Source organism: Callorhinus ursinus, unplaced genomic scaffold (genome assembly GCF_003265705.2).
Source record: "Callorhinus ursinus isolate GAN/ISIS: 27379988/994484 unplaced genomic scaffold, GSC_fseal_2.0 scaffold21, whole genome shotgun sequence".
Taxonomy (NCBI): domain Eukaryota; kingdom Metazoa; phylum Chordata; class Mammalia; order Carnivora; family Otariidae; genus Callorhinus; species Callorhinus ursinus.
Window position 1 is genome coordinate 1436480 of NW_027397083.1, and position 13837 is coordinate 1450316.

Sequence of the window (13837 nt, forward strand, 5' to 3'; positions counted from 1 at the left end):
ATGATTAGACCAGAAATCTCAATCCAAGCTTATCACCAGCCCCTGTAGCTCCTCAGAGTAAACCTGGCATTGATAACAGATTTAGCATCTATTTACCTACGAGGAAAGGAGAGGAGAGCCATTACAAAAATTCACCTGCTTGGCTCACAGGTGGGCTCTTGGCTTTCCTCTCCTCTAAGCATTTAGCAATAACTCATTCCAATAATGTTTCCATCTTGCTTAGGGGGAAAAAACAAAATTTAAAAAAATTATACCAACTTCTGTGATATGGCAAAAATATTTATTAAAATTTTCCAAGTTTGAATTTTATTAGAAACAGGCCTTCTGATTCAATCTTTCATCCTGGATAAATGAGATAGTAAGTGCTACATACAGAATATAAAGCAGTGATAATAAAAAAAATTCCTCCTAAAAATCAGTCCACCAAGTAGCATAGTGGAAGAAATGGGATTCTCTGGGACCTCAGAGAATTCAAAGTGGTACCTTTGGTGATCCCAAAAAACCAATTATGTTCTCATGGTTGTCCTTATGGTTCAAGATCAGAAGAGTTGGGTTTCCACCACCTGTTTTAAGAGGTAGAAATACGCTATCTACTAGTTCACTATTTACTCATCTGCATGGCCTCAACAGAGTCTCATACCTTAGCCTATCTGCCTTTGGTGATGGCCACAAGATCTCTAATGCCCCAGGCAGCAAGGCTTCTTGCCAATCCCTACTTAAGATCCATGAACCGGATATCCATGATGAGAAGGAAGTTCTTAGGCAGTGGGCGGGGGGCTGGAGAGAGAACAGTAAACACCTGATGTTCCAGGTCCACACTGGTCACCACAATGAAGCCAGCCACACTGGTCTCAGAAAGGTTTTCCTCTGTGCCCTCAGCAGTGCTAACACTCAGGAGGTGATGCACCATATCTCGGCCAGGTGTGACAGGTACTAGCTTAAGCTGATTGTCCTCCTGAGACATGCCCAAAGGCAAACAGGAGTCTGGAATGGTGGGTGCGCCAACTTTGTAGATTTTCACATCTGAAAATTTGACATTGAAGGCATGGGGATAGAAACAGCCCCGGAATCCATAGAAATACTCACGGATACGCTCATCCCTACATTCCCGCCGGAAGTCTTTGGAGCGTTCAACCACACCCCCCGATTTGGGGAGCAGCACAGTGCGGACAAAGTGAGGCAGGTCCCGTTTTAGTTCATTGTACAGTCGTTCTTGATCCAGAACCACAACCACATCTACCTCAAAGGCTGAGGCTGCGTGCACCAGGGCCTGGTACCCAGAGCCCTTGACCCAGCCACAGGTATTAATGACACAGCCACTCACAGAGGCCCTTCGGTTCACTTCACACCTTTGATTGAACACGTCCGCTAAACGAGATGTAATCTGCAGAAGAGAGCATCAAGGTGAGGAAAAGAAACAGAAAAAGAACAAACTCATAGCTACATAGAGTAAGTGGCTATTAGGTACAAGAAAAAAATGACATTCTTAATGACTGTGGTTTTAACTCGTAACATGGATTTCCATTTTTATGTTGCTTCTTCTACAGTTTCATATCCTAAGTAGAAATTTAGTAAGTTACTTCAGAACAGGGCCACACAAACGTTTAACAATCTGACGTTGACTTATATTTGAAAATGTCTTTTCCGAAATCACGTGGCAGTAATACCAGCTCAGAGGGAGCAAAGAAATGGTCATAGACGGTTTTAATTAGCACACTTTTGCAAAGCTTCCTACCCTGATAGCAGCCCTTCCCTCCATCCCACCTTGGCTCTGGCTCTGACCTTATTATAAAGCTTGATGTTGGTGCCAGGAGTGGTGGAGCCAAAATGATATACCAGAGGGGCTTGGATAGAGAATCCCTCTTCAACATCCGCTGGCCGCTCAATGTAGAGGGCCCCCATCGTACCAGGGATGGAAACAGAGCCCTGGCCCACATCCAGCTCCACGTAAGTGGGACGGCGGCCCAAACGCACTGCGTAGTTGAGCAGTAGACGGCACACTGTGGACTTGCCCACATCAGTGGGGCCCACTACCATCACCCGGGGGCCTCGCTCTTCTTCCTTCTCCGCCTGCCTCCTCATCTGTTCCAAGGCTGTGTGAGTGTTGAGATAAAGCAACATAGGTGTGTCCTTGGAGACATAAGCCACCTCGGTGCGGCCACTCAGCTGTAAAGAACAGCCATGCCAAGTGAAAACAGCCACCTTGGCACCAGCATCAAAGGTGAATTTCTTGTTTCGGGTCAGCTCTGTGCCAAAGATTTCTGCCATGCCAGCCAGCAGCTCCAACTGAACTGACTGAGATGCCTCCACCTCAAAGCGAAGTTCTGTTTCTCGCTCTAGTTCAAATTTAGTTGTTGGCTTCTTGTCATCATTGGCCTCCTCTCCCATCTTTTCTGTGTAGCTGCTGTGCCTAGAACACAAATTAATTATCAGATCTAAACGGAAGTTAGGACGCTGTTCAAAATCCTCCCATGGATATTTCCCCTTACCTTGCTTTATTTTTCTCCTTAACTGTGATCACCACCTGTCTCGCTAAATATTTGTTTATTGTCTGTCTACCCCCACTGGAATGTAAGGGTTGGGCAGTTTGGTTTGCTGCAGTATCTCTAGAATCTAGAAGAGAATAGGGCTTGACAACCCGAAGGCACCTCAAAAATACACCGAGTGAATAAATGATTCAGACAAAAGAAAATTTTATCTACACATTGACCTTAAGACTTGATTATATCACCTCCAGAGAAGGCAACAAATGCCCACTCCCCAACTCTCTTAGTCAACAAGAAAGGGCGTCTGCAACCTGGATGCAAAGCAGAGAATACTGGGTTTGGACTTAGAAAAGAGCATTAACGCCCCGCTCAGCAACTGCTAGTACTGTCATTAGACAAATCACCTTATCTCCCTGGACCTTTTCCTCCGCTCTCAACTGGAGGCACTTACGCTTCCTCTCACAAAGTGTTGTTCTGGGGACTGCTGAAGGGAAAAAAATTACTTCGTAGACTAGAAAACGTCGAGAAAAAGTGAAGAATGATTTCCGATCGCGAACCGCAGCTGTTAAGTCCGGTTTCTGTCCGGGGACCCCCAGATGCCGAAATCTGTCCTGGCCCTAAGGGGGCGACGGTTGCATTCCTGAGCTTATTATCACACCTGCGCAGCCACAAAGCCAAAACGGTAAACCGAGGAGCCCCGGCACCAGCTAAACCCAACTGCACGCCACACTCGCCCAGATCCACGCCGGAAACAAAGGCGGTTCTGCACTTGCGCACTGGAGAAGCTGCGGGCGCGCGATGCCCCTCGGGATGTGTAGTTTTGCCAGAACGGCCTCCGGCTGCTGGGCTCGCGCAGCCGCTCGGCCTTCTGGGAGTTGTAGTTAGAGGACTGTTTTGATCGTGACGCCAAAGGTGGGCGGGGCGGCGGCGGTCATTGTTCGCGAAGCTGGAGAGCAAGAGGTAGGAGTGGCGGTTACGCCCCGCGCGAGGCGGGGATCCGCCGAGGAGCCTATGGTTGCCGAGGCGCGGCTGTTGCGGGCTCTCGCCCCAGAGTTCCCGCTCACCTGTAGCGGGGGAAAGAGAAGGGCGGCGGGAAGGGGAGGAGGGGGCGGCTAGGCTCTCCATCTGGGTCCCGCGACCGTCTGCTTGCCTGGATCACAAGCCAGGAGGTGGGGAAATTAGCAAAACCCTACGTGGAACACGAGGAAACCTGGGAGTAAAGAAAGTGGAGGAAAACAGCCTGTCAGAGGCCAACCTGGGCTGTCATCCCTTCCCTGACACAGCGCTTGGCACCCAGAGGGCATTAAACTTTTTGTTTTAATAAAAGAATAAATATCCAAGAATTTCTTCCAGTCATTACCCAACAATGTCTCTCCTACTGAGAGGGGATTTCTGTTGGTTACTCGGTTTCCTTCCCTGAATTCCTGACAGTTCTACAAGGCCAATTATTTATCCTGCAGGCAACAGTTTGGGCCACATCGATAATCCTCAGGAGCTTGGGCTTTGGAATCTTGCGCTCTGCTTTGCCACTTTCGCGCTCTGTGACTTTGGGCAAATCAGGCTTAAACTCTGAGACCCAGTTTCTTGTCTGTAAACAGGGATAATAATAGTACCCAACCTCTTAAAGTTTTAAAGATTGAATGGGATGATACTGTAAAGTACTAAGCACAATGTCTGTAACATAGCATCTGATATTCGCTTTTAAGCTTTTATTGAAGGTTGAGGAGGGGGAGCTCTAATAATGCCATCCATTTGTACAATAGTTTAAATTTTTCACAGCCCTTTCCAGTGTCTTCTTTCACAGCCAACCTGTAAAGTCAGTTTTATTATCTCCAATTTCAGATGAGGAAGGAGACTAAGGGAGGTGAAGGGACTTGCCCAAGTTAGGACTCAAACCCAGGATTTGGGAGTCTGAGTCCAGTTATTATAGTAGCAAACACATAGTGTTAGATGTCAGGTACTGTTCTGTGAGCTTTACAGGTGTAAATTCATTTAATCCTCACAGGAATCCTGTGAAGCACATACCAGAATTGTCACCCCCCACTTTTCAGATGAGTAACTTCCTTCAGTCCAGCTCCCATGGTTACTCTGGATCAAGAAACCTGGGACTATTATTTTCTGGGTTGCCTCTTTCACACCGGCCCTACCTTAGCACTCATTCCGTCCACAGTGCCATCCTCACTTTCCACGGTTTATTCCTTAATGGTTTGCTTTAATTCATTCATTCACCACGCATGCATTAGTTCTCCAGTGAACTTTCAGGTATCCTGTAACCTTTCACCATTCTTCAAAAATTCAGTTCCAGGCTTCTATTTGCAAATTCTCTCCCTGAATGAGCTCAGCCTTCCCTCTTTCCCTACAGTCTGTTTCCCAGATCTGTTTCTTCACCTCCACACTCTCTCCCTTGAGGCAATTTCTCCCGATTATCTGAAGGTCATCTTTATTTGGCTTATTTGTATAGCCATCTCAAGCTGAATTTAGGGAAAAGAAACCTCTCCCCACCTTTAGACTATCTCCATTTCACTTCTTCTTCTTCCTCTTCTTCTTCTTCTTCTTCTTCTTCTTCTTCTTCTTCTTCTTCTTCTTCTTCTTCTTCTCCTCCTCCTCCTTCTCCTTCTCCCCCTCCCCCTCCCCCTCCTCCTCCTCCTCCTCCTCCCTCCTCCTTCTTCTTCTTCTTTTTAAGTAATCTCTACCCCAGTGTGGGGCTCTGACTCACGACCCTGAGATCAAGAGTCGCATGTTCCTCCTACTGAGCCAGCCAGGCGCCCCCTCCAATTCACTTTTTTTTTTTTTTAAGATTTTATTTATTTATTTGACAGCGAGAGAGGGAACACAAGCAGGGGGAACAGTAGAGGGAGAGGGAGAAGCAGGCTTCCCGCTGAGCAGGGAGCCCGATGTGGGGCTCGATCCCAGGACCTGGGGACCATGACCTGAGCCCAAGGCAGACGCTTAATGACTGAGTCACCCAGGCGCCCCTCCAATTCACTTCTTAAACAGAGTGAGGGCACAACATTTACAGCATCCACGCTTGCCTACACTCGCTTTTCTCCCTTGTCATCTCTCACCAAGCGTTCCTGCCATCTCCACCCCCACCCCCAAAGAATCCTGTCCTCACGTCTTTTTCATTCTCCTCTCCAGCTAAACCCTTGATCATTTTCTTCCTGAGTTAATTAATTGGTATCCCCTTATTGCTTCTAAAGTTTCAGTCCTTGCCCTAAGAACTACTCACGTACCTTTTTCCCACTTCTCATTGTTTTCCTCAAGAATGGTTCCTCAAATTCCTCCCCCCAACTTACCTTTTCTCTCTCATCCACTTCCCAGACAGAAACACTTCTTTCTTTACCCAATTCTCCCTCTCATTTCCAAACTGCTGGTGATACCACTCAAGGCACTTGCACTGTTTTCAGAATTTATCTTAAACCCCAGACTCTTCCTGATTAAATATTCATAATTCCTGGTATTTTTTTTTAAGATTTTATTTATTTATTTGAGAGAGAGAGCACAAGCACGGGGAGCAGCAGGCAGTGGGAGAGGGAGAAGCAGGCTCCCTGCTTAGCAAAGAGCAGGATTCGGGGCTTGATCTAAGGACCCTGGGATCATGACCTGATCCAAAGGCAGAGGCTTAACCGACTGAGCCACCCAGGTGCCCCTCCTTGTATTTTTTCAGACCCAGCTAGCAAAGCCTCCCATTACCCTACTCTTCCCTGCCTTATATGTGAAAAGACAAAATGACCCAGAGCTGTCCTGAGTACCAATCTTTGTCACACTTCATTTTCTAGATGGTAGCCTCTGTTAGAAATTGGGGCTTTTATCTTAAGAGGACAGGTTCCACGTCCACATACGTCAGAGATATGCACAGGACGGCACTCCATGAGAAACAGAATCTGAGTCAAATGAAATATAATTGGAGGCGCCCGGGTGGCTCAGTCGTTAAGCGTCTGCCTTCAGCTCGGGTCATGATCCCAGGGTCCTGGGATCAAGCCCCGCATCGGGCTCCCTGCTCCGCGGGAAGCCTGCTTCTCCCTCTCCCACTCCCCCTGCTTGTGTTCCCTCTCTCGTTATCTCTCTGTCAAATAAATAAATAAAACCTTTAAAAAAAAAAAAGAAAGAAATATAATTGGAAGCTGATAGAAAAATAGCACCGAAAGATGGAAGTTCTTCATAAGATATCAATTTGGTATGTGTCTCTTGAGATGTCAGAATTTAATAGTAAATCCTCTCTGGGTTTAAGCGTATGAAGTTGAGAACACTGTTTTGAAATAACTACCATTTACTAAGTGCTGATCATGTGCCAGGCACTTTTCTGGTGTTTACATGTTACCTCACTTTACTTCACATCTCCATGAGGTAAATATCATGAGCTTCACTTAGCAGGGGAGGAAAGCTGGCAGTGCAAAGAGGATCAGTAACTTCCCCAGGGGCTCCTGGTGAGTATACTGACAGAGCTGGCATTCAAACTCAGGTCTCTTTGAGACCAAAGCCAGACACTTGGACCACGTCTGAAGATGCAACTCAACTGCTGTTTGGGGATCCTCTTCTATAGGCAAGGTTCTGCGCTAGGCATTGCAGTCCTGGGATGCAGAGAGGAGTTTCCCAGAGGACCTTTCTCAGAAAGTTTACAGCCCGGTAGAGAACCTTATGTAATGTGGGTGTCTCTGTTCTCAAAGCACAAGTAACTTGGAGGTAGCTGAGAAGAGGTTCCTGCTTGTGAGACGTCATAGCCCATCTATGGCTCCTTCAGGGGCATTAAGCTGACGCTTTGAGGCTTGGAAGTGCCCGGTTCAAGCTTGGGGGGCACAGCGTAGCAATTAATATGTCTTTCTGTTTTTTGTTTTTTATTTATTAGGGAGAGAGAGAGCATGAGAGGGGGGAGGGTCAGAGGGAGAAGCAGACTCCCCGCCGAGCAGGGAGCCCGATGTGGGACTCGATTCCGGGACTCCAGGATCATGACCCGAGCCGAAGGCAGTCGCTCAACCAACTGCGTCAGGGCTGGCATCCGAGCTGAGACGGGAACTGTACCATCTTGAATGTGTGTGCACACGCCTGATTCTCTGCATCCATCTCTCACTGTCACTGCCTGGCCACCTCCTTTCCTCCAGCCTGCCAGCCGTACTCCATCCTTGCCCAGCCCTGCCCTTCCCCCAGGTTCCTTCTGTCTCCTTGGCCACACTGCTTTCCTCCTCAGCCACCAGCCTCTCCTCTAGCATCCCTCCACTCCCACCCCGCCTCCCTCCCCTAGACCCATCCCTCGATGCCTGCCCCCTCCCTTCCTCCCAACCCGCCTCCTGTGTCTCCCAGCCCTGCTCTGACGTGGGAGGTGAGGGGGTGGGGGGATGGATGACTCACAGTGTTATGATGCAGTTCCACAACACACAGCTACATTCACCCACAGACCGAGGTCCAGACGAGAGACAACCTCTGGCCCCCCAGCAGCTGGCCAGCTTGGCAGCCCCAGTCTCGAGCCCCTAACTACCCTCCCCCGCCCCCATCTCCTTCCCAATTGAAGGAGCGGAGAGAGAAGAGAGAAGAGTGAGCAGAGAGATTGAGAGAGAGAGAGAGAGAGAGAGAGAGATAGACGGAGATCTCTGGAGCAGACCTCAAGGTGAGGGGGCAGCCCTTCTCCAAATGAATTTTTTTCCCCTTTGCAAATTTCCCCCTCCTGCTGCGTGTTGCTTTCTCCCCATTGCAAAAGCATTATTCATCCACCCTTTGTCCTCCCTTCCCCCTCCCCGCTGCCTCTGCTCCTCTCTCAGCTCCTCCATCCCTCTCCGAGCTCTGACGGTTCCCGCACTTATTTCCCGGCAACTTTGGCGCTGCATCAGGCCTCACTGTTTATTGTTTTGCTGCTGGTGCAGACCCCCCGAAGCCCGCCCGGGGAGCTGGCTGCGCTGCTAATTATTTGGACCATACCATGCCGAGAACGCCAGCCCGGGGTGGGGGGGCGCGAAACCTCGGAGCAGATGAGAAAATCCATTGTGAGCAGGTGTCGTGCCCCCCCCCCAGGCACAGGATTCGCACCTGGTTCCTCGAGCCTCCGCCTGGGCGCCTCTGCTGTCAGCGCTGGTTGCTCAGCACGCCCCCCCACCCCCAGCGCTCCCTCTCCCCCACCTCCCACGGTCCAGCCCCGTCTCACTTGGGGGAACATCCTCTCCCCGGCACTCAGCTTGCCTTTGTTTTTTCCGTCATTTGCCCAACTTGATTCTGCCTGTGATCGGAGCCGGGGAAGCAATGACCCCTGCTCCCCCTCCTGTGAGTGATTCTCTGGCCTTCTGTGCAGCCTCTCCTTGGCCTGCCGGGGAAACAGGGGAGAGGGAGGGAGGGAGGCGTGCCGGAGGCCGGGGAAGGGGCCAGAGAGCAGGGACCCAGCCTGCCCACCCCCCCCAGCCCCCGCCCCCGCCCCCGCCCCCGGCTGGCCGGGGCCCCTGGCAGGTGCACCACCGGGAGCTCAGCAGAAGGGAACTCACAGGCAAAGTTGGAGGCAGAGCTGGGAAGTGGGCGCTGAACGGTGGACGCTGGTGAGGAGGGCCGGTCTCCTGCGGCCAGAACCCAATGTCACCCTGAACTCAGCTCAAGGTGTCTTTCCGGGGCCCAGCCAGGGCTAGAGGACCTCAAACTGAAGATGGGCTCTGTCCGGGCTTCTGTGGAGAGACTGCCTGGCGGCCCCAGGAAACACTGCAACGGCTGGGGCGCCAGTGGCCACCACAGAGGACAGGTCGAGAGCCTGCTTGCCCTGGCTACTCACAGCCACACCACCTCTGCTCTGCTTAGCGGCCTTGCCTTGCCAGAGAACCCAGCTGGTACCTTGGAACCGGACTTGAGCTAAATCACCCACAGCAGGCCTGAAGGCCCCATGGAGGAGAAGACAGAACCTCACCCGCTTATCAGAGCCAACAGAGGACCCCTCCCTTCTTATCCTCTACTTATCAGAGCCAACAGAGGACCCCTCCCTTCTTACCCGCTACGTCTAGCACCGTCAGCCACTTTGGGGCTGAGTCCTGGCAGATACTGAAATCTCCAACATTCCTAATCAGAACCCAGCAATTTCATCTAATGTCACCCACAGAGTCACTGCTGTTTGTCCCTACCCCAGAGAGAAGGTGGAAACGTTCTCCACCTTGTACCCCCGAAGCATAGGTTTTGAAAATAGGAGTCCCCCCACTTCTGCAGCGGACGTTGCTCCCACACCACACCACACAGCCCAGGAAGGCGGCCCTCCCTGACTTGATCCCCATTTCCTGTTGCTTCCAGCGGTTAGATTTGCCTGAAGGAAAGATATTTTCTCTCCTAGAGCTGGATGGCCAAGTCTTTAATTGAGCCTCAGGCAACAGTAGAGACCAAGGGGGCTCAGAGGCTGAGAAAAGAGCCAGTCGCTGTTTCTGAGCTGGAGGGAGTGGACCCAAGTGCAGGGCTGGCGAGCGGCCACGTCTGAGGTCTTTGGTACCAAAGGAGACATCCATGAAGTTCTAGTTCCCAGAGTGCAGGACCCCGGCCCCAGGACAGGGCTGAGCAGGGTGTGTGTGCCTGTCGGCCGGCCTCCCCCCACCCCAAGAATGTATGAAGGACCAATTGCATTGCAAATGGAGGCCGCAGAAGAGAAAAGCTGCCAGGCTTCCCCAACTTGTAAAAGGCTCTGAACCCGAGCCTAGCAGCACACGTGGGATGCAGACCCGCACAAAAGGGCTGAACCCCAGGAGAGGACACTTGCAGATGACGTTGCTCCCATGGCAGCGTTGATACCAGCGGGCTCCTCCCGCCCCAGGAGGGAGAGACACCACCTCCCCGGCTGTGGCACCATGGGCCTGGAACGCTGCCAGTGCAGCCGGGAATCCGGGGCACAGGGAGACGGTGCGACTGGCGCGCTGAGGGTCCCTGGTGATGGGGGAAGTTGAGGCAGGGGAGAGCGGAGCCCATCTTCCCCATCCACCCCCAACCCCGGGGAGGGGCTCTTCACCAGGTCACGGCTGTCCTGAATGCACTCTCTCCTCTTCCCAGGTGACTTCCATTTCTATCTGGTTCACGTCTGGGGGGGCCCTGGCCGGGCAGCCCCCCCACATTTCTCCCGCCCTGAAACACGGCTCTAGCCAACCTGCTCCGCTGCTTCACCTGCGACCGACTGTGCGGGGGCTGCACAGCGCCAGCCCCTCCGGCCCGCCAGGGCATCGTCCTGCAGCCCGTCATGCCCAGCTGCGACCCTGGCCCGGGCCCCGCCTGCCTCCCCACCAAGACGTTCCGCAGCTACCTGCCCCGTTGCCACCGTACTTACAGCTGCGTCCACTGCCGTGCACACCTGGCCAAACATGATGAGCTTATCTCCAAGGTACGCCAGGTGGGGGACCACCACTTCTCTCTTTTCTCCCCTACCAGGCTCGTCCCACAAAGCCCATCCGCCCTCCTCCTCCTCCTCCCCGCCCCTTGGTGGGGGGGCTCAGGCAGAGGGGCCGAGGGCAACCCAGCAGTCACTGTCTGTCCTGTCTCCACAGTCTTTCCAAGGGAGCCATGGCCGAGCCTACCTGTTTAACTCCGTGTGAGTCTACCTCTCTCTTTGTGTGTATGTGTGTGTGTCGGAGTAATTGTCCAGTGTGGAGAAAGGGGTTGAGCCATCAGCAGGTGGCCTTGCACCTTTGGATTTGGCCTCTCCTTCTGCCAAGTGGTCCAGAAACTCAGTGCACAGTTCTCTTGTGGAGAGTCTGGGCAGAACTGGGACCACCACCCGGGAGAGAGAAGGCGCAGGCCCTAGTCACACCGGGGTGGAGTGTGGACGGCAGGGGCTTCCAATGGGGCGGGCTCAGCACTCTCCAGGTGGAAGTTCCTTCGGGCTGTTTGGGGGCTGAACTGGCAGAACGACTCCACTGGTGCTGGGTTCCTTCGTGTTTCCTGAGACAGGGTCAACGTGGGTTGCGGACCAGCGGAACAGCGCCTCCTGCTCACGGGGCTCCACTCGGTAGCTGACATTTTCTGTGAGAGCTGCAAAACCACCCTGGGCTGGAAATACGTAAGTACCTGGACAGGGGGCCACCCTCTCAAGTGGACGGTCGCCATGGCCCTCCGCGCCCCAGTGACCACTGCAGGTTTTTTGCATGGTCCAAAGAGGCAAGAGGGAGTCCGTTACTGGGTCAGATTAGGCAGGCAGGGGCCATTGGGGGCAGAGGGCAGGGGGCAGGGAGTAGGGGAACATGACCCCTGCTTAGGAGGAGCTCCAGGAGGGGATCTGTTTTGTCCTACATTCACTGCTTCCCCTCCACCAGGAGCAGGCTTTTGAGACGAGCCAGAAGTACAAGGAGGGGAAGTACATCATTGAAATGTCACACATGGTGAAGGACAACGGCTGGGACTGAGGGGCTCAGGCAGGCTGTGCCCTTCCTCCGCATGCCCACCCTCCCCACACCTGTCCCCTGGCCCTGCCAAGCAGTCCATACCAGCATGAGTACTGCCCCACCCCTGGGGGGAACCCGGCTCCCACCACCCCTCCCCTCCACCTCATCACCCCAGGCCCCTTTGGAATGGGGGTCTGGGGTACCCCAGGGGTGTTCAAGGCTCAGGAATGGGCAGCAGTCAGGGAGAGACAGAACTGAGAAAAGGGGATGGTTGCGGGTCCTTCTGGCCCTAAGGTCCTGAAAATGGAGGTGATAGCCAAGTGTAGGTCAGGCAGAGGACCACGGAAGGATCCGTTTCTGCCCTAACCTCTTTTTTGAGTGAATGGAGGACAAGCCGTAGGCATGGGGCTGGTAGGTCCCAGGCCACAGGACAGCAGATGAGAGGGGACTTGAGTTGGAGTGAAATTTTGGCCTCAGACACCGCAAGGTACCAGTCTCTGAGGGTGAAGTTTCCCGCCCCCATTTGTAGGAGAAAGGATTCGGGGGGTGGAAGGAAAAAAAAAAAATCCCAGATCCCAAGCCCTGGGAAATAAAATCACAGGGGTTTCCATTTCACTCCACTTGTTAGTTCATCTTGGCACTAAAGAGGCACTTTCGAGTATCTAACCTTCGCCAGTGGGTGGGGTGGGGAAAGCTGCTTCTGGAACAGCCCCCACCCCAGCCGGCTGTTTCCAGAGCAAGCAGGCTTTCCGGGCATTCTCTGAGGCCCAGCCACTGCTCCCTGGGACCCAGTCCCTTGGAGGGGAGGTGGGACATCAGCGCCACAGGGTCAGGCTTCCTCGTGGCTGCCACCAGCGAACGAAACTTTTGTATGATACATAAAGTGTTTGGGTCTATTTTTAATAAAAAGGGGAAAAGCAACTGTGAGGCACTCTGTCCTCTTGACTCTCCTTCCCGGGTACCTACCACATACACTATCCTGTCACCACCCCCCCACCCCCCCTCAGGGGCCTGTCCCTTCACGCCACTAGAGGGCAGCAGCTGCTTTGTCTGTGATAAACACCCCACTTGTGCTTTAACCAGGGGTTGGGTCTTCAGGTGAGGTTTGCTTAGTGAAGAGGGAGCTTTTGTGAGCCGTGTTCCAGAAGGCTCATCCAAGTCAGCTCCTCTTCCAGAGCCCTCGACAATGAATCTGTTTTTGGCCTAGATCCAGGCTTGGGCACCTGGAAGGGTCTCATCCCTGAACAAGGGTGTTCTTGGGTCCTACGGCCTTTCAGCCTGGTTTTGAAATGTTTCGGTCAGCTCATGGCCACACTTAAGGCTAAAAGGAAAATCGATCAACCAAGGTGCTGCCCCAGCACAGTGGAGACGAAGTGGAACGAAACGGCTCAAAAATCCCATCAGTGCAACCGTGTGACCCATGTGCAATTTTTGGCAGTGATGTGAAATCCCCATTGTTGTTTGTTGGGTGACTGACAACTGCAGGGAGAACTGTACACATCATAAAAATACCTTTTTTTTTTTTTTTTTTTGGTAAGCTAGCTTGTTATCCAGATTCATTCATTGATACTGCAGATCTTTGTAGAGCACCCATGACCCAGCAGGCATTGTGTTCAGCACTGGGGATGCAATGGAGAGCAAGGCAGCCGCGGCCTGACTTTGGGGGACGTTCAGTCCTTCCTGCTAGGGAGGACAGACAATAACCAGGCAATTCCAGGAACAGGGGACAAGGGCTCTGGGCAGCAGGCTCGGGAGCTCCTAGGAGAGGCTGAGCCTAGATTTGAGGAGTCAGGGAAGACGTCACAGAAGTGATGACTGATGGCCCGTGGAGGAGCAGCCCTGGGGTGGGCACAGGGGGAAGTGGTGAGGGGGACTGTTGCAGACAGAATTGTGTGTGTCAAGTGGTTTGAGCTCAATTTGAGGAGGGAATAGAAGTTTCCCAGCACTGGAGTGGAAATGCCAGTGGGTGAGAGAGAGGACACAGGAAAGACAGACCATTTAGGGATCTAGATTTCATCCCAAGGGCATTGGGAAAAC

At 52.5% G+C, this 13837-nt stretch overlaps 2 protein-coding genes across 4 annotated transcripts; one reads left to right on the top strand and one right to left on the bottom strand.

Annotated features, from left to right (window-relative positions):
* Positions 1-258: 258 nt before the first annotated feature.
* On the bottom strand, positions 259-3783 carry CLP1 (cleavage factor polyribonucleotide kinase subunit 1). Of its 3 annotated transcripts, none has more exons than XM_025879127.2 (3): positions 3145-3783; positions 1783-2410; positions 259-1384 (listed from the first exon to the last, which is right to left on the bottom strand). In XM_025879127.2, the coding sequence occupies exons 1-3, from the start codon at positions 3609-3611 to the stop codon at positions 713-715; spliced, it is 1767 nt and encodes a 588-aa protein (XP_025734912.2). In that variant the 5' UTR covers positions 3612-3783; the 3' UTR covers positions 259-712. The 3 variants fall into 3 exon arrangements, with proteins under 3 accessions (XP_025734912.2, XP_025734914.1, XP_025734913.1); XM_025879129.2 differs by lacking the exon at positions 3145-3783 and adding an exon at positions 2938-3133; XM_025879128.2 differs by lacking the exon at positions 3145-3783 and adding an exon at positions 2891-3133.
* A 4082-nt stretch (positions 3784-7865) lies between these two features.
* Positions 7866-12878, top strand: YPEL4 (yippee like 4). Its single transcript, XM_025879009.2, has 5 exons — positions 7866-8088; positions 10479-10803; positions 10967-11010; positions 11370-11478; positions 11732-12878. Exons 2-5 carry the CDS (start codon positions 10663-10665, stop codon positions 11819-11821), a joined length of 384 nt encoding a protein of 127 aa, XP_025734794.2. The 5' UTR covers positions 7866-8088; positions 10479-10662; the 3' UTR covers positions 11822-12878.
* The last annotated feature ends 959 nt before the right edge of the window (positions 12879-13837 follow it).

Excerpts from the sequence above, each read along its gene's own strand:
- CLP1 (XM_025879127.2), bottom strand. The coding sequence starts at position 3,611 with ATGGAGAGCCTAGCCGCCCCCTCCTCCCCTTCCCGCCGCCCTTCTCTT. Across the intron at positions 2,411-3,144 it reads TTGGCTTTGTGGCTGCGCAG|GCACAGCAGCTACACAGAAA; the intron begins GTGTGATAATAA and ends TTTGTGTTCTAG. Across the intron at positions 1,385-1,782 it reads ACATCAAGCTTTATAATAAG|ATTACATCTCGTTTAGCGGA; the intron begins GTCAGAGCCAGA and ends TCTCTTCTGCAG.
- YPEL4 (XM_025879009.2), top strand. The coding sequence starts at position 10,663 with ATGCCCAGCTGCGACCCTGGCCCGGGCCCCGCCTGCCTCCCCACCAAG. Across the intron at positions 10,804-10,966 it reads ATGATGAGCTTATCTCCAAG|TCTTTCCAAGGGAGCCATGG; the intron begins GTACGCCAGGTG and ends CTGTCTCCACAG. Across the intron at positions 11,011-11,369 it reads GCCTACCTGTTTAACTCCGT|GGTCAACGTGGGTTGCGGAC; the intron begins GTGAGTCTACCT and ends TTCCTGAGACAG.